This window comes from Grammomys surdaster, unplaced genomic scaffold (genome assembly GCF_004785775.1).
Source record: "Grammomys surdaster isolate TR1022 unplaced genomic scaffold, NIH_TR_1.0 126176, whole genome shotgun sequence".
NCBI lineage: Eukaryota > Metazoa > Chordata > Mammalia > Rodentia > Muridae > Grammomys > Grammomys surdaster.
This window is the reverse complement of record NW_021620983.1, coordinates 6530251-6552745: the sequence shown is the minus strand read 5'-3', so window position 1 is coordinate 6552745 and position 22495 is coordinate 6530251. Positions and strand designations below refer to the sequence as shown.

The following is a 22495-nucleotide window of genomic DNA, read 5'->3' as shown; positions in this document are numbered from 1 at the left end:
TGAAAGGAAATATTCATGTTAGAGAGGAAATGGCCCTGGCTTCCGGTCTATCTTAAAGACTAAGCTCTCACTCCCTATGAGCTACTTCGCCCCTCATTAAATGATGAAGACACTTCTGCTTCTTTACAAGGTAAACGACGTACTTGCATGTCTAGTGATTCTGTGAAAATAACAAAGCCAATGGGCTGACGTAATGGGGGCCTAAAATTGAGGTTCTCTCTCAACTTCTGATGTGAGGAAGTGGCTCGTGAGATCTAGACAATGAATCCACACAGTCTAAACTCAACAGAGCTTCATGCTAAGTAGACTTAACCAAAAGAAGGCAAGAAGCGACTCTTATTTAAAACCATTCTAGTGGAGGGGACTAGAGTCGTCACAGACTCGTTTTAACAAATCACGATAATCAGCAGGAAGGGTTTTGTAACTCTACACCATCGCCGCCCACAGCCCCAAACAGGGCAAAAATCAATAATAATTTTTAAAAACCTATGGTTCTAATGCCAGTCTCAATAAGGCAGGTCTTTAAAATGATTCTGATGCCTGCGTATATTGACAGTCAGCAATACCCCAGCATCTCCCACAGGCTGTCACGATGAGCCCTTCGGCCTCAGCGACTGGAGTTCCTCTGGTCCTCGAATTGCATCTTATAGATTTGAGCCACAGACGCGTGTTCTGCCAGCATCGCCGTCTCCTTGGGGTTGCCCCACTTGTGAATCCACGACACTCTATAAAAACACCCCCCCGCCCCCAGACATTTGATTTCTTGTTCTCCAAGCCAACATCAAAAGCAGTTTTTGTTAGGGTTTTTGTTTGTTTCCCGTCACGCCAATCCGCGACACACTTTGGCGGTTCCTTTTGAAAGTCACATAAAAAAAAAAAAAAGGCCTAGCAAAAATACCCCCATCCAGTCCATTTCTTCTTCTGCAGTCCCTAGGAAGTGGGCCGTGGCGACGGCTCCTCGCACGGGTCCAGCTGCATCCTCAGCGCGCCGATTTTATGAAGATACCAGAGTTGAAGGAATTCCTCGGGCATGGCATGGAAGCCCGAGAAGGGTAAGACGTTGTCATAGTAGTGGTGACTGATGGGTTCCCCTTGCATATTCACGGAGAAGGGCCAGAAGCCGTAGATGGACACCTCCTCACAAAGGCCCAAGGCTGCACTCACCAGAAAGAGTCCTGTAGACAGGCGCTTGGCGTGGATCCCCCTACTCTTCCAGAACTTTCCAATGTTCCGAAGAAAGTTGGGGTTAGCGAAAAGCACTGTTTGATTGGCTCCAACGTCTTTCAGTGTGTAATACACGCGGAGAGACGGCTCTGTGCCTGTCTTCATAGAAAAGGCGGGCATGTAGATGTAGCTGTGGTTATAAATCTTCATGTTGTCCACAAACTTCTTCCTGGACCATAGCAGGTTTTCAAATCTGTGAGAAACAAGAGGCTGAGTTAAACCTCAGACACACAGACATATCAAAGCCTGCTCACCCAGTCCCCTGAAGTACCCACGTGAAAAACACTTGACTCGGAACTTCTCACCAAATACCCCAACTCATCAAACACTCCTGCCTCGAACTCATCAACATCCTTAATGAAGCTCTCCTAGAGGCATGTCAACTGTTTATCTTGTTCTCTCCTAGAACACAAATGTGATTTAACGTTTGTGAAATCATAAAGATTGGAGGCCGGGGGTGGTGGTGTCGGCAGCTAGATCTGTGGTGTGTCAGAAACATAAAACTGGTTTCTTCATGTAAATATTAGAAAGAACTACTTGGAAGACAACTTTTCCCATCAAAATGCCACGTTCTAGGAATGTTCAGTTGGCCAATGTTCTATCTTTAAGACTATACGTAGGGCATGTTGTTGCGTTACTAGACAGGCCTAAGAATCAGTGAGGTGAAGCATCCTCAAAGCCCAGGAATCTCAGAGATCTGAAGTAGGACTGGAGCAGCCCCTTGCCAGCCTCTTTCATGCCTGCTTTGGACAACTGAGAGGATCATGGGCACTCAGTCCCGGCAGCATAGCACCTGGAGTTCTTCTCCATGCTAATGAGGCATCTAGAGAGCCTTACCGTCAACGACCGTCCCTTCCTGGATATTCTCACGCCCTTCTCCCAAGAGGCATATAATCCCTGGTTCACCCTAAATAAAAAGTGGATGTGCCCACATCTACTTCCAATAAAACCTGAGCAAGCAAGGATCATCTCAGAGAGCTGCTTCTTTAAAGACGCATGCCTTAGACTTCCAGAGAAGGCTTTTCCCTTCTCTCGATCTTCTGCTACTCCGCACTGGTTCCCAACCGGACCTGATTCTCTTACTCTTGTGCTCCACTTTCCCCTTCCTGCCTGGCGTGGAGACACCCGGAGGATAAACAGGGACCACGAACACCCCATTCCAGTCTTCCCCTCCAGGCAGTACACCGACGGTGCCCAGGTACCCAGAGAGGAAACCAGAAATCACAGCATTCATCCCAGATCCCGTTTTCCCTTTGGGTCCGGCATGTAGTGGCGTCTGATGCCCTAAAAGTGAAACACGGGCTGTGGACTCTCCAGTCTGGACTTTGCCCTGCCTTCTCTAGCCCGTGTGCTGGCAGTGCCTGGGCGCCGCAGGCAGAGAGGCCGAACACGGTACCACAACTACGTAGGAAGAGAAAGTTTCATTACTGTTGTAGCACCATGCAGACAGCTGTCCACATCCCTTTCCGAAGAATTCTAGTTCCCTCTGATCATCCATGGCGGCCTGTGGAAAGAATCTCTGATTCAAACAGAAGCGACTGAAGTGTATGGACTACCCTACTGCCTAAGTACCAGGAGAGAAATACCATTATTGTTTCGTTTGCGTCTTTACTTATCTTTTACTAACCTTGCTTGCGTATATGAGTTTGGGCGTATTGTGTGCATCATAGGAGTGAGAGAGCAAACTTAGGTGTCAGCTATGACCTCCCACGTTGCTGTTGAGACAAGGTCCCTGGGTTTTGTTTGTGGCTCTACAAGCCCAGCTAGCTGCCCTCAAAGCTTCCGGGGATGCTCTTTTCTCTGTCCCTCATCCTACCGTGGGAGCTCTGCGATCACGGATGCCGGCTACTGTGCCCGGCTTTATGTGGGTTGGAGAAATCTGACCTCCTGATCCTTACACTTGCTCTGCTTCCCCCACCAAGCCGGCTCCTCAGGCTAATACCTCATTTTTTTTAACTTAAGAAATCCAAGTCCCGACTTCCGGTCTGGGCCTGAGCATAGAGCAGGTCACAGGCGGCAGCTCTGTACCCAACCCCAGAAAACCGAAAGAAAGAGGGACTCCCAGGAGCTTGAACTCAGGCAGCATCCCAGGTAAAAATGAATCACCCGTGATGTCTGCTGTTAGAAGTTCTAATCCAGATGCTGGCCTCCGAACTTACACTACTCAGACCTTTGAAGGGCCACTGATAAGAATATCCAACAGCTAGAGGTTGACATCACTAATCTGAAGAAATCCCTCATTTCACTGTCTGAAGAGACCTCCTAAAATCGCAAAGATCCTTATTGGACTTGATTTACTCTATTTCAATAGAAAAGGCTGTATACAGCTCTTGACTGTGTACAGTCCTTAAAGAACAAGGTTGCCTTTACATAGACAAGACAAGGAGGGTTAAAGAGAGCATGAAATAGGTAGTGAAGGCCCTAAGAAAAATCAGAGAGAGAAAGAGACAGATGAATGCTGGTACAAGAATTGGTTTTCAGCCTCTCCAAGGTTGTCAACCCTATTTCCTCCCATCTTGGGATCATTATCTGGGTTCTTTTCCCTTTTTTCTGCTGGTCCCTGGCCCTCAAATAGGCAGACTGACTCTGTGATACAACAGATAAATAATTTGGTAGCAAAACCTACTCAGATACATTATCGTAAGTTAGCTATGAAGGACCATGAGACTCAAGATGAGGTTGTTACTTTATACAGGGTGTTTCCAAAACCCATCTCCACCCAACCTAACAGGGGGGACTTCTGCCCCTAGACCAAGCAGAGAGAGCCACCCAAAACCCCCTCTGACTGGCGATCTGAATTCTTGCTTAGGCTGCGAGGCTAAGCACTGCAAGGGAATATAAATAAAAGATAAAAATATCTATCTGGGTTCCCTGAGGGACAAGCCTGACTGCATAGGGGTTGATGTCAAAAGTATCTCCCCTCCAGGAAAAAGACATCGGGTATGGCCCTCATGCCTCACCAGACAATGACAGGGGGACTGGAGCCATTACAAGGTTCCTTCAAATACTGGAGGTCAGGCCTCTATCCCCGCCTTCCCAAGTTTAGAATTGCCACAGCCCTTCTATACTTAGAGAAGGGAGGAGATGTCAGGGGCAGCCCTGCTTACACACTGAAGGCCTAAAATCAGCCATAGGCCTAAAATCAGCAGTGGGCCTGTCATACATGTATACTAACACCAAGTCTTGAGTCTCAGTGGAAAAACACTGAAACAGATGGCTATAAGCTAATGTAAACAGGCAGCTTTTGTGGAAATTTACAAGCCTGAGTAGTCATAGACCTTGTAAATATGTAGCCTTGGCAGACAATACCAACTTAGATAAGGACAAGCAAGTCATAGGCAGAGTCATAGTAACTTGTCCCCTGAACCTTCACCCAGCAGATACCCGGTTCTGAAGATATCTGTATTCCCCCTGAACACCCACACTCCATTGTCATTCCCTTCCCCACATCCTGCCTTTCTGTGTTTATAACCCCTGTGTGAATGAATTATGATTTGAGAAAAAATAAATTATTAAAAAAAAAAAGAAATCCATGTCCCGTTAAGGAAACAGAAGTGTAACAAACGCAACATAATTCGTTCCAAGTTCCAAACCTGATAGATCTGCAAAGTACCATAGAATGAAGGACAAAAGAAACAATAGCAAAAACAAATTAGTTATGCCTTGAAAGAGAGTGAGGTCGGAGAAAGCCAGTGAATAGATAACACTTCAAGAGCTCTTGCTAGGGAAACAGAGGAGCGGGAAGCTACACAGTCATAGGTAAGTGCACAAAAATTAGGAAGGCTTGCTGGTCCTGCGATGTAAAGATGGGGCTGGTCCAGACAGTGGCTGAAGATAAGGCGTGCTGTAAAACATCTCTTAACATTCTGCCCTAACTGCCGTCCCGTGCTGAGGGCCCTTCATGCTGCAGTGGCTGCCTGCAGCAGCATGTATCAGTGTCAGGCTGCAAAAGGTTGAGGAGATAAGTTTGGGAGGTAAAGAAGCTGGCAGCTGGGAGACCAGATAAGAGGCTGCTGATGCAGTGTAAATAAAAATGAAAAGGAGAAAGGAGAAAAAGTATGTGTGGGGGGAAGGGGGGGGGGGGTGATGGAGAGTAGGGGAAGGGAGGGAGAGGGGGAAGGAGAGAGGGGAGGAGGGAGGGGAATGAGGAGAGGGAGAGAGAAGAGAGAGAGGAGGAGGGAGGGAGAGAGGGAGAGGGAAGAAGAAAGGAGGGAGAGACAGGGAGGGAGGAAGGGGAAGGGAGAGAGGGGAGGGAGAGAAGGGTAAGGAGGGAAGTGGGCAGAGGCCGCAATGAACTAGTACAGTAAGACTTCTAGAGGTCAGTTGTCCCGGCTCACACTATCAGCAGGAAGAGCAGCAACAGCCATGAGCAGAATGGAGCCAGACATAGGCAGAGGCAAAGCATGACAGTCACTGTGACTACCCAGATTCAAAGCACCACCGTGGCAGTCGTGAGTCTTTATCTGTCAAGGGAAAGGAAGGTGCGCTTCTCAAGCCCAGAAGGATGGCCTCTGAGACTGTCTCCATTCCCTTGACCCAGAAGCCACATGAGCCATTTCCCCAGGGTACCAACCAAGGGAAAAGTGACAATTGAGTCTCCAGGAGAAGTCACTCACCCTAGAGCAGTGGTTCTTAACCTGTGGCAACCCCAACTGTAAAATTATTTTGTTGGTACTTCATAACTGTAATTTTATTTCTGTTATGAGTTGTAATGTAAATATCTGATATGTGACCCCCCAACGGGGTAGGGACCCACAGGCTGAGAACCATTGCCCTAGGAAGCTAAGGAACATAGTCCACCATTTTCCAGACTGGTACCAACATCTCTCTCATGAGTTCCCAAGTTGGACATGGGTTCTGCTCTGCAACTCTATCTTGTCTACTCCTGCCTACCCACATCTTTTTCTCTTCCTAAATTCACGAATGCCTTCCCAACAATGTAGAAACACCACACAGATGACATAACTGAACTGCCCTGTGCTTTGGCTAGAATCACCTACAGACTTCATTGATACCCCACGGCCTGGAATTCTGGTCAGTCCACTGCTGGACATCTACATCCATCACTCTTTGGGTCTGTGAGATACACTCACTTAGAAAACGCAATGGTTAATTATTGCTGCCAATTTGAACGGGTTTGTTATAGTCACACTGGAAACATACTCCTATGTATAGCTATGAAGGTGTTTCTAGAAAGCTTCTTGTAAGGAGGGAAGACTTGCCCTGAGTGTGAATATCACTAGCTAGTCCTTGGGCTGAGGCCAGTGACTGAAGAAGGAGGGAAAGCCAGCTAAATCCCAGCATTCACCTCTCTGTTTCCTAACTGCACACATGGTGCAATCAGCCACCAATGTTCCTGCCACCATGCCTGTCCTTCTCTCTGGGAAGGGGAAACACTTCCCTAAGCTTCCAGGTGTTTCTCACAGCAGTGAGAAAAGATGCTGATACAGGGAGCATCCGTGTGAGCATGTGAGCGTGTGAGTGTGTGAGTGTGTGAGCGTGTGAGTGGTCTCCACCAGTCCTCAGTGGCTCCTCTTCTGTGTCCCTAACTGCATCCTCCTCCTCTTTGCCCCTCAGGACCAGCTTTGTACCTCTTCCCAAATGTTCATACTCTGAGGTGGATTTCCCAACTCTTACCTTCCCCTTCCCCGCCTCTAAGGAATCACGCCCTCTGGCTGGAGACATGGGAACTAGCCTTCTTTCCCCAACTTTATTTGACCAGTATTCGACAGTTCAAAAATGTGCTTATTCCAAGTATGCAATGTAGTCTTGGTACATGCAAACACACCGTGAAATGATTATTGCGATAGGCTAGAATCTGATTTAAAAATGTCTTCTTTTTGATATACCCACCCTGTGAGCTACATGCTGTCTCTCATCTGCCATCAGTGTTCTGGGACAGTTACTCCCCTTCCTCATATGCTTCTGCTCTCCCATTACTATGCGGAATGGAGCTCCCGCTCTCCAGTGCTCTACTTCCCAGAGGAACCAACTACCTGTATCCATAGTGGGCTGCACTGTCGTGGGGACCCATGGGAAATGCCCAGAACACAAGAGCATCTCGTGTCTACTCCTATCTCCAAGTTCTTTTAGCTTAGGAAAGGACTGCCGTTTCTTTGAGTTTTTAACGTTGAAGATGAGCACCATTTTGAATTTACTCTTAATTTTCTTCATGCTATCTGTATATCATATTTTGGGGATTTTACTTAGCCAGTTATTTAATAACATCAATTAAGAAGTCAGTTCAGAGCCAGTGAGAAGGTTCGGCAGGAAGAGGTGCTGCTGCCAAGGATGACAACCTGAGTCCAAATCCCGGAATCTCACATGGCACAAGGACAGAACCGCCTCCCGCGAGTTGTCCTCTGGACTCCGAGTGCATGCTGTGCCACATTCACAGACAGATACAGAGAAACACAAAGCAGGTAAATAAAATGTAATTTTAAAACCGAACTCAACTCAACTCTGCCATTGTCTGTTGTCTAGCTGGCGTAGTTAATATTTACTGATCAACAGTTTAATAGTGTTGGTTTTGAAATGTACTGATTGATTGGTTATAAAGTCCTATTAGGACCATAGGGGAATGGCACCAGCTGCTTTCTGCCCCCTGGCTAAGTCCAGCCTGTGTGCACCAGTAATCACTCACTTCACACATTTAGAGTCATTTGTCCATTTGCTGTCCCAGTGACACTCTACAGATCGTGAAGACCCAATCCAAACATTTACAGCGAACCCCTTCACCTCACTTAACCATTAACGGTCTTCTTTGGCAGCTGTGGTGGCTGAAGCCCACCCAGCACTGAGCAGTCTGAAGGAGGAGGAATATCATGATTTGGATACTAACCTGAGCAACATAGTAAATTCCAGGCCAGCCTGAGCTAAAGAATGGGAGGCTGCTTCTCGGAAAACACAACACACAGCAGGTAGAACACACAGCTGGTAGGATTGCTCAGTGGGTATAGGCAGGCTGAGGCTGCAATCCTGGGAACCACGTGGTGGAAGGAGAGACTAGGCTGTGCACACGCGTCTACTTTCACATGCATGCATAACAGACAAACACGTCACCAAAGAACAGTAGTTACAATGATTAGAATAGTAAAAGTAAAATAGTAAAAGTTATTGAATTTCTCAGTAAGAGTCAATCTATCCTTTAAGGTTGTATACTCCCTGGAGATGAGGGATCCTTCTATTTAACCCTCTACAGTTTATAATCTAGCTCAGAAGAGCTGTGTATCGCATATTAAAATTAAATGGAGGGCTCAGTTCAACTGCCCATATACTAAAATTAAATAAAGATAAAAACCAATCGAGTACTGCTCGTGCCTGTAATCTGAGTGTTCAGGCTGAGGATTGGAGGGCTCCCTGAGTTCGAGGCTGGCTGAGGCTACCCAGAGAATTCCAGGCTATCCTGGGCTACATATCCAGACCTTGTTTCAAAAGCAAAGCAAAACTTTAAAGCAAAGAAAATTAAGTTTTTATTTAATGAAGACACCGAGATACTTGGAACCTTAAGAAACAAACTCCTGCCCCACAGGGAAACCCCAACACAATTTCTAGTGGAGCGAGACAGCTATTGGAAATATAGATTAAAATAGTAACAAAGTAAAAGAAAACCTGTGGGCTTAGACTCTCGGAAGATACTAACAAATAGTAACAAAATTGCTGATGCCAAGAAACGAATCATTATCACCACAGAACGCAAGACAGCTGCCATAGAAGGGAAATAGCTCTAAAAATATTTATAACAAGGCTAACAAGTGGCTGGCCACTGGTGGGACTTACAGTCTAAAGCACTGGCACAGAATATACTCCAAGTCCCAATTAATGAGAAGATTAAACTATTTGGTTAACAGGTTGCTGTTTATTACACGTTGCTGGGATTACAAATTGGGCAAGATCAAGGAAACAGAAAGACTCTATTTCTCTCTCCTTTCAGCAAATCTCCAAAAAGAAGACAAAGGATTATTTTTTCAAAAGTCCATATCCACAGTAAAAGCAAGAAAGAAGCAGAGTTTTGGGGACCCCCCCCCCGTCGGGTTGCCAGACTTTGGGAAAGCCCCTCCATGTAAATTTTCCACAGAAAATCGTAGAGAAACCAAAACAAGAAGCAACATGCAGGGTAGAGAAGGTGGCAGTGCTCTGCGCCCACAGTCGGAGTCGCTGTGGGAGAGGGCATCCCAAACAGCCAGCAGCTTATCAGTATGACTGTGAGGTACTAGGGGCACATGATGGGTCAGACCCAAAAGCCGTGCTCTGTCTGCTATCCGTGCATGGGTGAAGAGATAATAGGTCCAGGCAGATGTGTGCTCAGCCCAAGGGAAAGAGGCAACATTCTTTGCGCACAGCATCCACAGCCAGACTTACATAGCCAGAAGAATGATCTTTACCAGCACAAGAACAAAGATCTGCATGTGACTGCATACACTGACCCCTGGGAGCCATCCAAGAGAAACCTAGAGTGCCACAGTCTCAACCTCAGCAAAGGCCACCTTTAACAGGTCCTGACATATAAGAACAGAGAGTCAAGACCTCAGGGCACTGGGGGACAGCCTGGAACTCGGAACCAGAAGGAGCCAAGATCACTAGAAGTGCAGAAAGAAATGCCTTGAAATCTATATTAGTCTGTTTAAAAATATTAGTTGTGATTGTATCCAGACTCTGGTGCTATAAAAAGGAGACTATTTAGGTAATGTTGGCAGTTAAAAAATACAGAGACATATGGGTTCTGGCAAAGGGAGGTTCTGGGAAAACAGCTGCATGGTAGCTCCGGGAGCCATCCATCAGATGGTGTCAAGGAAAAGCCCAAAACCCCAGGATGGTTGTCTCAACTTCCCTGATTGCCCTAACAAGCCCAAAAGCTGTGGCAGTTGCAGTGGGGTTGTGGGGATCCCACAGCAATGTGGCATGAACCAGTGCTGCATAGAGGGGCTCTTTAAGACTCAAAAAAAATTAAAAGTTGAGCAGGATGGAAAACAGAATGATGGCTGTTTGCCTGGCGAGCTCTGTGTTTGTAGCTAGCTGTGCACGCACAACCTGAGAGGGGAGCTTGGCAAAGCACGGTGGGCAGGACTGGCCTGCTGTGGGGGCCATGAGAAGAGAGATCAATCTTTATTTTCCCACGAGAAATCAATAGATACATTAGAAATCTGAAAACTGTAATTAAGCATGCTGTTCTCAAATCAAAGAAGAAAAAAGGTCAGCCAAAGACACTGATTTCTGGAAAAAAAACTGATTTCTTGAAAGATGACTTCAGGGCGTAGGGAGGGCTGAGGGGGGACGGCTGCTTTTCTTTTTGAGCTTTATTGTTCTCTTAGATTGTTAAAAACTTTGGGCATGTATTATTTTCACAAGAGTGAATATTCCATTTTTAAAATCCCAAAAAACTTATAAAATAATGTGTTGATCAAATTCAGAAGACCATGAAAATTTTATGTCACTAGAAAGATAATACATAAGTATATATGCATGTATGTAATATATACATATGTGTGCATATGTGTACATATGCATGTATGTATAGATGTATGATTGCATCATACATGTATATCCATGTGTATATACATGCGGGTCTCCATGTATATATGCATATATGTTTGTATGTATACATGCATGTATATATCATATATGTACATATGCATACAAATGCATGAATGTATATGTGTGCATGTATATGTGTATGTATGTATTGTACATGTGTACATTAATGTATACATGTGTGTATACATGCATGTGTATATGTACATGCATGTGTATGTATGCATCCATGTATATGTGTATATGTGTGAATGTATGTATGTATGTATGTATGTGTGTGTATATACACACATATGAAACCATAGATATTATAAATTCACAGGTCCACATAATGAGTCTTGAGTTTAAAAATATACATTTTAAAGCTCTGTATCATAACAGCAAAATCCATTAAGCAAAGGATGGATAACACAATCGCTTCCAAAATAGACTTGTGGGTGGGGCACAGTGGTGCTCACCTTTACCTGAGTATTTGGAGACAGAGAGAGAGAGAGCAAGGGGTGGGGGTAGATCTCTGTGAGTTCTTAGCCAGCTGGATTCTTATTTGTAACATTTGTGAGAATCTGGGATTAAAGGTGACACAATTAAATTACAGTAGTAGTCAACAGATTTCTGCTTAGGAGGCTGGGAACGTGGTTCAGCGGATGAGAACACTTACTGCACACGGGTGAGGGCCTGAGTTTGGAAGCTCAGCACTTGTGTAGCACGTCAGGTGTGTTCTCACATGCCTGGGACCCAAGTGATGTTGAGAGCAGAGGGAGGAAGAACCCTAGGGCATGATAGTTGCTAGCCTAGTTGAAACACTTGTTCCAAACTTAGAGAGAGATCCTGCCTCTAAAGATTAAATAGAGAGTGAATGAAGAAGAAACTCAATGCCCCCCCCCATCCCCTGTGTGCAAGAACAAGCTCGCACCTATGACCACATAGGTGCACACACCACACAGGTGCACAAACCACACAGGTGCAGATGTCACACAGGTGCATATACCACACAGGTGCACAAACCACACAGGTGCACAAACCACACAGGTGCAGATGTCACACAGGTGCATATACCACACAGGTGCACAAACCACACAGGTGCACATACCACACAGGTGCACATACCACACACATACCTCACACTCACACACCAAGGCTCTTGTTTAAGGCGTGCTCTTCTATTTAAGCCTGCTGTAGCTCTGTGAAGGGGGACCCATTCCTCCTATAGCTCTGTGAAGGGTGCCAGGGTGGTGGGAAGGACATCTATGTTTCAGGAGACAGCTTTTTACTCAGTTTGGCCTACAGATTGGGGAGGGGTCAGTTTTACTACAGAGCTTTTCCTATGGAAAGGTACATCCCACTCACCTGCTGACTGACATCCATCCACTTGTGATCTGTGCCTCACCCCCACTTTGACCTAGACCCCGTGCACAACATCCTCTAAGTAGCTTTTATCTCTGTCTGGGTCTACTTTCCGTTGACTCTCATCCTTACTCCGTCACTTGTCCATGTCTTTTCTGATTGAAAACAAATAAACACAAACAAAACTCTGCTCTGTGGACTGATTAGAGGTTCATGACCATGGGGAGTTAGAATGGTGCAGACTTAACACGATCTTTGTGTCAGGCTAATGTCACTATTCACGTGTCTGATCTAACATCTTTATAACTATTAAAATCTTTAAAATGTATTTTTAGCAGATCACTATGCTTCCACCAACACGAAAGCTTTAACAGTCATGGGATACTGTCTGAGGCTTAACCCAGTCTTCCTGCGCCACTGCAACCTGACTACCTGTGGACCCCACAGAAGTACTTGGTGGATGAATTGACTTAGGCTTTTCTTTGTTCTGTGGCTAATACAATCTCATTTAACCTCTTCTGCAGCTGACCTTGTCTTTGTGGGAAATGTGAATCTGTGTTCCCAGGCCGTGGTTGGTCACACGTGGCTCAAGAATAACCCGTCTCTCTTCCGCTTTGAGGTGAGAGGTGTGTTTTGTATACACCTAAAGAGGACATCTTTAGGGCTGAGAACGGTGATGGTGACCAGTAAGGGGTTTCCCTTGAAGCAGGAAGGACTGTGTTTGATCCCCAGAACCCACATGAATGCCAAAAATGGTGGTGTGGACTCCTGTTTGCACAGGAGTCCTTCCTAGGCTGGAATTATGGATCGTTTGCCGTAACCACACAGCATTTATCCTGTCTCTGCGCAGAGCGTGATCAACTGACATCGATGTCGGGTTTTCACATACATGAGCCCCCATACACATGTGTTCGCACACGCAAAAAACATACATGTACACACACATGCACATCCAAGCCTATGCGTGAAAGTGGAACAAGAGCAGAGGGAGTTCTTCTTATCAGCTTCAATGGAGTCCAAGCCATGCGGGTAGTCCAGCCCTTCATGATGTAACCCCTGCCTGTGCCTCTAGCTCTTCCTGTCACCAGTAGCAGCTGGCTGCCTTTGGTTGCCCCACTGGTCACTGTACTTGGCCTTTCTGAGACTTCAGCAGGCACTCGCTGCTCCTTCTGCCTGCCCCACTGGCTCCCATGATTCCTCAGGACTCAGCACTGGCTCTTCAGGCTAGGGTGTCTAACTTTACATCATCTTATCACTGATTCTCTTCTCACTTGATCCTGCGTTAGTACCTTCACTTTCCTGTCATCTTTACTGAATTGCTCGTGTCCTTTCTTTACGTCTGTGCCCTTTCAGCTCAAGGTTGTGCCTTTCAAAGGGCAGGGATCTGGGAAGCATTTGTTGAATGACTAAGGTCAGTGGCTAAAATCAACCGCCAAGGACTTCTGCACCATTACTACAACACGCATTTCATTCATTTCAAGGCATGACACAAGCAAGCAAAAGGCTTCTCCCTTTTCAGGAAAATCACTATAATGCAAGAGACATTTGATTGTTCATCAAACACCATGTTCTATCACTGTTTTTTTTTTAAATGTAAACACATTCCCTGCTTGAAACCAGAGAATGAGTAATTAGATACCAAAATGGCAGTATTGTCTACAAGTCCCTTATTAGATGCTAGCTCAATTTTTTTGTAAACACATTATGCTAATTTCTGGAAATACCAAGCTTTCCAAGAAATCACACAAGCAGTTTTAATCTCAGGAACTGCTTAGAACATAAGAATCTCTTTTTCCAGAAGGAAGGAAAATGGTTCCAGCTATAAGTATCTGTCTCTCTCTGGTGGTCCCTAGAGCAGCAGTCATGCTAATCTTCCTGCTTGTCTGCATGAAGTAAAGCCATAGTCAACCTTAAAAACAGTCACAGATTCATTTTGAGGTCATACAGAAAGAGGTGTGTCCTAACCTGTGGAATGCCACCATTTTTTTAAAGGACTTATTAATTTTATTTTACATATATGAGTGTTTTGCCTGCAAGTGCACTACGTTCATCCAAGTGCCCATGGGATATCAGAGAAGGGAGTCAAATCCCCTGGGACTGGAGTTACAGATGGTTGTGAGCCATGGTGTTGATACTGGAAATCAAACCCAGGTCCTCCATCAGAGCAGCAAGTGCTCTAACCACTGAGTCACCTCTCCAACCTGAATGCCACCCTTTAGGTAAAAAGGATTATGACCATCTTGACATAAAACAACCTGTGAGTATGCATGTGTGTGTGTGTGTGTGTGTGTGCTGATTCTGCCATGTGTGTTTCTATATGTTTAACATACATGGTAGGTTCCGTGTGCTATCTGGTGATAGAGAATAGAGAAGCTACTTTGATTTGATTTATTCTTTTTTTTTTTTTTGAGACAGGGTTTTTTGTGCAGCCCTGGCTGTCCTGGAACACACTCTGTAGACCAGGCTGTCCTGGAACTCAGAAATCCGCCTGCTTCTGCCTCCCAAGTGCTGGGATTAAAGGCGTGCGTGCGCCACCGCCTGAGAAGCTCCTTTGAGAGGATAGCATGTACCCCTTCTACAGGGAAACTCAACATCACACCCAGATACTTCATGTCTTCACATCCTACTGTCTCTTCTAACTAAGAGGGGGATGATGAAACACCTAATTAACAGGACCCCTGTGTGGACAATGCAAGCTCCCATTTACAGCGCTCCAGAAAGGACACATAGCATACAGCTCTCCTTTCTTCTCTCCTGCCAAGACCAACTCATTGGGGCTTTGTATCTGAAAGACCTACAGAAATGTCTCCTCTGTGGAATTGAGTCCACACTCACACTCACACACACACATGCACACACACATGTACACATACATAATTAAAAATAAAATATTGGGCTGGAGATATGGCTCAGCAGTTAAAAGTACCTTCTGCTTTTGCAGAGGACCTGGGTTCAATGGTGGCTCACTCATGATTATCTATAACTCTAGCTCCAAAACACCCAGCATCTTCTTCTGACCTCTGGAGACACCAGACACACATGTAGTGAATATACACCCATGCAGGCAAATACTCATATAACATAAAACATAATAACATAACATAACATAAAAATAAATCTTTAAAATAATGGTAGATAGAGCTCATTTATAGTAGAACAAGAATATCAAAGAATCTCTCTGATATGGAAGATGACAAGGCTAAACAGAAGTGGGTATGGACAAGAGAATGAAACTCCCCTCCAGAATGGCACAAAATGAAACATTTCTATTTTACATCAAAGAACTTTGCTGTGCCATGCATGTTTCAGAGTAATTAATTAAACTATTCTTGCATTGAGTATTTTTAATACAGTGTTCATTTATTCTGGGTACCACATTTACTTAGGTAATGATGGCTTCCATTATCCAAGCATCATGTAAATAAAAGTTTTGGCCAACAAAACATCACAAATCCAAATTACATGGCATCTTAGTTTTATTATATGTTTATAGCCTTTCATCATTTTTTCAGCTGAAAAGTTAAAAAAATCCGTTGAATTTCCTTTTTTTTTTTTCTTCTGACATAGACTCAACTTGTACTAAAAATGTAGGAGAGTGAGGTAGTTTGGATGAAAAATATCCCACAGGCTCATATATTACAGTGTGTTGTCCCCAGTTGGTGGCGCTCTTTGGGGAGGTTAGGGAACCTTTAAGGACATGGCGCCTTGCTGGGTGAAGTGCATCACTGCGGGCAGGCTTTGAGAGTGTATAGCCTTGCCCTGTCCACCCTGCCTCTAGCTAGGGCTTTAGCAGGCTGAACCCCGGCTATTCTAAGTATAAGGCAAGTCGTGGGGAGAACTTCTACTATAAAATCATCACGAGCTAATCACTGATAAACTGGTCAGGCTTCTGAAGAGAGTGCTTGCAAGTGACGGGAGAGCAGATGGAATATCCACTGTTTGTGCCACGTAGATGACTAAGATACTTCGGGGGGGGCACTGTCACCAACATATGAGGGTGTCCATGATCCAGTTGTAAAGAGTTTCCATGTCCTCCGGAGTGACAGCATCTCTTCCCCTGCCCAGAACCCACCACTACTTTGGAAACAGAATCAACGACCAGACTTGATCCTCATGTTACATACACCCTTACAATCCACTGGGGATTGATTGTGAATTCTCAAAAGTGTCCTGCCACACCCCGGGCGTGTTCTCCTCCCGCAAAACAAAACAGAACCAGAACGTGGTTTGTGTAATAATCACAACACAGTGTGTCTAAACTTGTGAATGAAATGTTCGCGTGGGAACTCAGCTCCCCGTAAGCTCTGCAGACTGAGAGTTCTGAAAAGCTTGACTACAAGCATATACTCTAGAGTAGAAGTCACTTTCAAACCCTGAGTGGAAACAGACAAGGCAAGACAGGTGTCACTCGTGTCCTACTAGGCGTGAAGAGGATCCGTTTACTCTTTAATGACATTTAGTTACTTCTTGGTTACGAAAAGCAAACTGGTGATTGTTTAATGGTAGAAAATTAGGCAATAAAATTAAGTACAAAGCAGTATACTTGACCATATATTAAATGTATAATATTTCATGCTGAATGATGGCGGAGACGCAGATTGGGGTGGATCTAGATGATATAAATATATTAAACAGAGGAAGAATCATTATATTATATGCTCATGTTTCTCACCTCCAATTATTTCAAACAGTATACTGCCAACAACAGCCCCAAGCCAGCCCGGCAGGCTGTGATCCTGTCGATTCAGTAGCTGGGCTAAAACAGAGCCTCGGAGTTAATTATATTACGGTTGTTGAAAACAGAACATCTATTTTCATTGCATGTGGTGGTGATCCAAGTGTGAGCAAATTACGTCAGCATTTAGGGGGAACTCTTCCCTGCCCACACCTATTTTGGATACAGGGCAAACAGAAGTTTCTCCCAATCTGTCCTAAGATACTGTCTGCTTAAGCAAAAAAGTGTGTGTGTGTGTGTGTGTGTGTGTGTGTGTGTATCCAAATATATTTTATATCCAAACACACACACACACACACACACCATATATATATACATATATATATCAGCTACTCTGTTATTTCTCTAAATATAGATAATACCATAATACCACTATTCTTCTTCCTCCACTTTTCAAATATAGGAAAGAAAGTTCAATTAAAAAAAATAGTACAGGCTATACTGTAGCATATCCCAAACTCTAAACTGTAATGTGTTAGGGTAAGAGAGCAAATATATGTATATTAAGGGTAAGTGTAAAAAGAGAACAGAGCACAAAAAGTTGTTTTGGTTACGTTTCTCACTGCTGGACAGACTACTTGACAACAGCAACTTAAGGAAGGACGGCTTTACTTCAGTTCACAGTTAAGGCCCCATCCATCCTGGTGGTGGGGGCTTGAGATAGCTGGTCGATACCCAATCCCACCTGCAGCCTGGGAGCCTGCAAGCAGAGAGAGATGAATGTGTCTGCTCAGTGGCCTCTCTCTCCTCTATGCAGCCTGAGGCCCTAGACCATGCGATACATGGCCCCCATTCAGGATGGTTCTCCCCCCTGCACCTTCCAGATGTGCCCAGATGTTTGTCTCTGGGTGACGTTGGACACTGTGTTCACAGTGACTTCACAGTGTTAACCACCACAGTTGGTGACCTGTGTTTATTATTACATTTAAACATATCAGTCCTACAGTTAATGGGCTGGGACAGGCAAGCTGTCGGTCAGACCCCCATGATGCTGAGGCAGAGACGGCCTCACGGGCTAGAACCGCGGGATCCTCGCTGCTCTCCGCTCTGACAGCTTTCTTTCAGGAATTGATTTGCATTAGAAAATGTCTAATTTGGCATAAAGCTAAATTTCTAACATTTAGGAAGAAAGAAAAAAAAAGTGGCTGTGGAACCTGGAATTCTTGTCACAGTTGACAGGAAACGTTATCCACTTTAAAGATGCGAAAGGCATTTTTAATTTAAAGTTGCAGGTGACCCGGTTACGGGTCAGTCAGGGAGAAAGCAGATTGCACACTGTCTGTGGAGCTTTATTTTCCTTTGTAAGTAATCACTTTTGTTTTCTTTTCCTCCATGCTTAGTGTGGTTTGAACACGAAATCGCCACCTCTGTGTTTGGTTCTGTGGCCCTGTTTGGGGATGCTTGGGAACCCTTCAGGAAGCTGAGTCTCACTGGGTGAAGTAGGTCACAGGAAACAGGTCTTGGCTTATCACCCAGCCCCACTGCCTGTCTGCGTTGATTCTGAGTTGCTCGGATGTGAACAAGCCGCCTCATGCTCCTGTGGCCAAAGCTGAGATCTGCTCCTCTCACTGAGTCTTCTCTGCCATGATGGATGTATCCTCAACCCACAAGCAAACACGGCCTTTCTCCACGAAGGCACTTCTTATGGAGTGTTTAACCACAGTAACGAGAAAACTAAACTAATGGGATAGACAAATTAATTTATTTGCCTACTAACCTTAAATAAGACTCTATGTAACCATGTACTTTAATATATATAGTAATATATATGTAAAACATGCACACACACACATACACACACACACACACACACACATATATATGTACACCTTTATGTATTACCTAAGACAAACACAAGCTCTGAATTCAAACTAAACTAGCTCCTCGTGCCCCCTGTGACCACACTGTCACTAGCTACAAGTTATGTCTACAATGGAAAAGCCACATATGGCGTGGGTGTTAACAAGTCTTTTAAAAATATCCCTTCACACCCCAAACAGCAAAAACAGAGCCACATGCATATTTATTTTCTTCTCCTGCTTGCCTTCATTAATTCCTGTTTTTATTGAACTAACATTGTTTGCAGGTTTGGATGAAAAATCATGATCCTAAAATTAATTCACGATCTTTTAGAAAAGACTAAAGACCTAATTCAGAAAGGGGAAGAAGGGAGAATCACAAGTGTTTGGAAAACAATAGCTGCCTTAGCTCTGATGGGAAGGCAATAAGCATATTTTTAAATCACTGGGACATTTCTCAAGAGAACTCGCTATCTGTATCTGTAGCCTTTAAGCGAGATTTATACAAACATACTTCTACTTTGATAAGGTCTCACTATGTAGCTCTGGCAAAAAAAAAGAAAAGAAAAAGAAAAACCAACCAACAAACAACAACAACAAACAAAACCCTTTAAGTCAGAAGTATTTCATTGTAATTTAAAGATTTTTTTTAAAAAGATTTTGAGTACTAAGGGTCTAGTAAATACGTGGACTGGGTATCCATATTCACAGGTGCAGTAAATACATAGACTGGATTTCCAATATCCACAGCAGAACGCCTACTTTACTGCATGGTCAGCCAACGAGGTGCCGGCTTAGCCAGTGGGCAAGAGGCTCAGTCAATGTGATGAGGGCTCAGTCAATGGCACCTAGACTCTGTCAATGGGATGTGGGCTCAGTCAGTCAGAAGAGGGTCCGGTCTATAAGATGCAGGGTCAGCCAATGGGATCTAGGTTCAGTCAATAGGATATGGGTGTAATCAATGAGATATGAGTTCAGTCAATGAGACGTGAATTTCTGAGTTCCTTTAATAGTCAACTGAGGTAAATAAGGAGAGAGATAAGGGGTTGGGGCCCCTGGATGTGCAAAGTAATTTCTTCACTCTAGTGACCAGTGACTGCAGCAGATCATACAGTGTGGCTTTAAGAGTTCTCTCTGTTCCCCTCCATCAGACCCTCCCCATCCATGACTCCAAGGGTCTTAAATAGAGCATTTACCCATAGGCTAACTTCACTGGGTTACTCTGCAACATCCAGAGCCAGAGTGTTTCTAACATCACTAAAGGAAGCACACAACTCCCTGATACCTTTTGCCGTCTGATCTTCTAAGGGTTGTGCATTTCCAGATTGTTCTTTTCAGACTGATTTTGTTAGAGGCGTTTTTTACTCAAAGGGTGGAGACGCTTTAAAAGTTCTCAATACACGGTAATTCTTCTCTTTTTCTCCACGCCACGCACTGATTTATACCCCATCAGCTAGCAGCACTGGAGACTGGGGGCATCCGCAGCTCTTCTCTTTATTTTTGTTACTCTCGTAGTTAAAAATAGAGAATGTGCTGCTTTGATGCGAAAGTATTTAATTATTAACTGAGTTGAATACTTGCTATTGCTAACCTTAGGGGACGTCTGTATTTACCTCTTCCAGCCCTCCCTTCTCCACAGCCAATCATCTCCCAAGGCTTCCTCACTTTCCGTGAGTGTCTACATGCTGTGTCTGCAGAGAAGAGATATCCATCCTTTACCTGTTAGAGCTAAGGCAACTATTGTTTTCTAAAAGCTGAGGGTTTCCCTTCTTCTCAGGATTTTCTGATGAGAACGAATTTTACAATTTGGAGTCAAATGTAAATCATTTTTCCTGCCATCTCTACAAACAAAAAGTACTATTCTCAGGAAGGGAAGCATACACATATCAATATGTTTTATTTTTGTAGGTTGCTCCTTATTTCTGATGTGCTCATCCATGGAATTCCTGTCCCCCTCCACCCAAAGTTAACATCCATTCTGGACCTCAAGATATGAGCTTGCAAACAGTCTCACTATAGACTGTCATACTTAGGTCAAAGAGAGGCACCACCTAACCTGGTTATAGTTACCGGGCCAAGAACTTTGAATTCTCCATGCAGTAACCAAAAAGTGCCTCTCCACCTCCCCAGTCCTAAGGTGCTTGTCATTGTCTTCTCTCCCTCCTCAGACTGTCCTGGAGATTTCTTTCTTCTCTGCCTTCAAGGCCCTGCTGTCTCTCTTGTGTACCTTGGTCTGAGCATTGTGAAGCAAAGTTGGGAAGCGGACAGAGAAAGAAGAGACAGAGCAAAGGTGTAACCAGCCAGCTAGGAGAGCAACGCTCTTGGACTTTCAGAGTTTCTGTGTTTCTCTGTGAGTCACCATGGCTTTTCACCTTCCCGCAGATTTCTGTGCTATTGTAATTACACCAGCTTGGTTTAGGATTATGACTCCCAATCCAGCCTAGCCCCCACCCTCACACCCTGCAGCTGGTGGAAATTCCCCGTAATCTGGAACAGGGCGTGGCGATTTTAAGGTTTTTACTCCTATTTCTTTATGGTGATTTAGTTAAAACACTGAAATATCATATCTCCCCAGAACTGCACATAAACTGCTCCTGGTACTTGACGGAGTCTCACTCTGTGTCAGACACTCAGTTGGGCACTGAGAATAAAGGGATGGGGGAGGGGCTGACCCAATACCTTTGGAAGGCTAAGGCTTGTGGGTGTGCGCATGCTCAGAGGTTTCGATGAGCAGATGTGTCAGATAGATGAGCGATGCTGACAGTTGAGACAAGCAGGAGAAAATGAAATGGATGGTGAGCTTACCCATAAGGCTTAAGGGACACTGAGGAAGAATGGGCAGACAAGTGGTAAGGGCCAGAGCTGGAGGAGGGTTACATGACGGGACTGTCGCACACAAGAACTTAAGGAAGAGGTGCAGGAGGTCAGTCAAAATTCCAGCATGAAGGGGGAAAGGGCTCGTGTGGCCCCGCCCATAGCCTAGCAGCTATTGGCAGTTGTTGGCCACAGAGGGAGGGAGAGTAAACTTTCTTTAGAGGTGTAGCCCATACTCCAGTGGATAGGCCTATACTACGAATGTATGAGTAGCACCCGTGTGGAGTGGGTCTGGGAGGAGAGGGAGGGAGTGTGGGGGAAAGATACATTGTATACATGCATGCATGAAATTCTCCAGGTATACATTTTAATTATTCTTCTTTTTTTAAACAATGGCTGAAGATGTTACGATCAAATAAGGGTTGGTGGGAAGGACGACTGGTGCATTGTGGGACACTAAGTGTGGAGCATCTGTGGGACTTCTAAACGGATCTGGACATACAGCCGTCTGAAGGACTGAAGGCACTGGCTGTCTGGGATAAAGCTCCAGCAGGGATAGTTCTGGCCAAAGCTGAATTCTCCAAAGGAAGGGGGCCTTTCTATGATCAAATCCTCAACAGGATGAGAATTAGGGAGGGAAGGATTTATTTTATCTTGGGATTTGAAGACAGATGGTTTATCATGCTAAGGAAGAAAGAACAACAGCAATTGTCCCCAGCTGTGGCAGCAGGAGGCTGTTTGCTGGAAAGACCCATGCTGACTTTCTCTTTCTATTCCCTTTTTATTCAGTCTGAAACTCCAGCCCACGAGATGGTATGGTCCACAGACAGAGCTGACCTCCTCTCTCTGACAATCCAGACCCTCACAGACACGCTCAAACGTATGTCTTACCAATGCCAAGAGTAGATTGGTTCAATCAAGTTGATATTCGAAGTTAACCTTGCTAGAAGATAAGTAGAGCCATGGGGAGGAAGAGAGAGAGAGAGAGAGAGAGAGAGAGAGAGAGAGAGAGAGAGAGAGAGAGAGAGAGAGAGAGGAGGGGGGGGGG

General features: G+C 44.8%; 1 protein-coding gene across 1 annotated transcript in view; it reads right to left on the bottom strand.

Annotated features, from left to right (window-relative positions):
• Window positions 1-613: 613 nt before the first annotated feature.
• St8sia1 (ST8 alpha-N-acetyl-neuraminide alpha-2,8-sialyltransferase 1) overlaps window positions 614-22495 on the bottom strand; it is a 122009-nt gene continuing 100127 nt past the window's right edge. Inside the window, exon 5 of the mRNA XM_028757594.1 lies at window positions 614-1417. Within this exon, the coding sequence (XP_028613427.1) occupies window positions 931-1417 (487 nt within the window). The 3' untranslated portion in view covers window positions 614-930. The remainder of the gene's footprint in view (window positions 1418-22495) is intronic.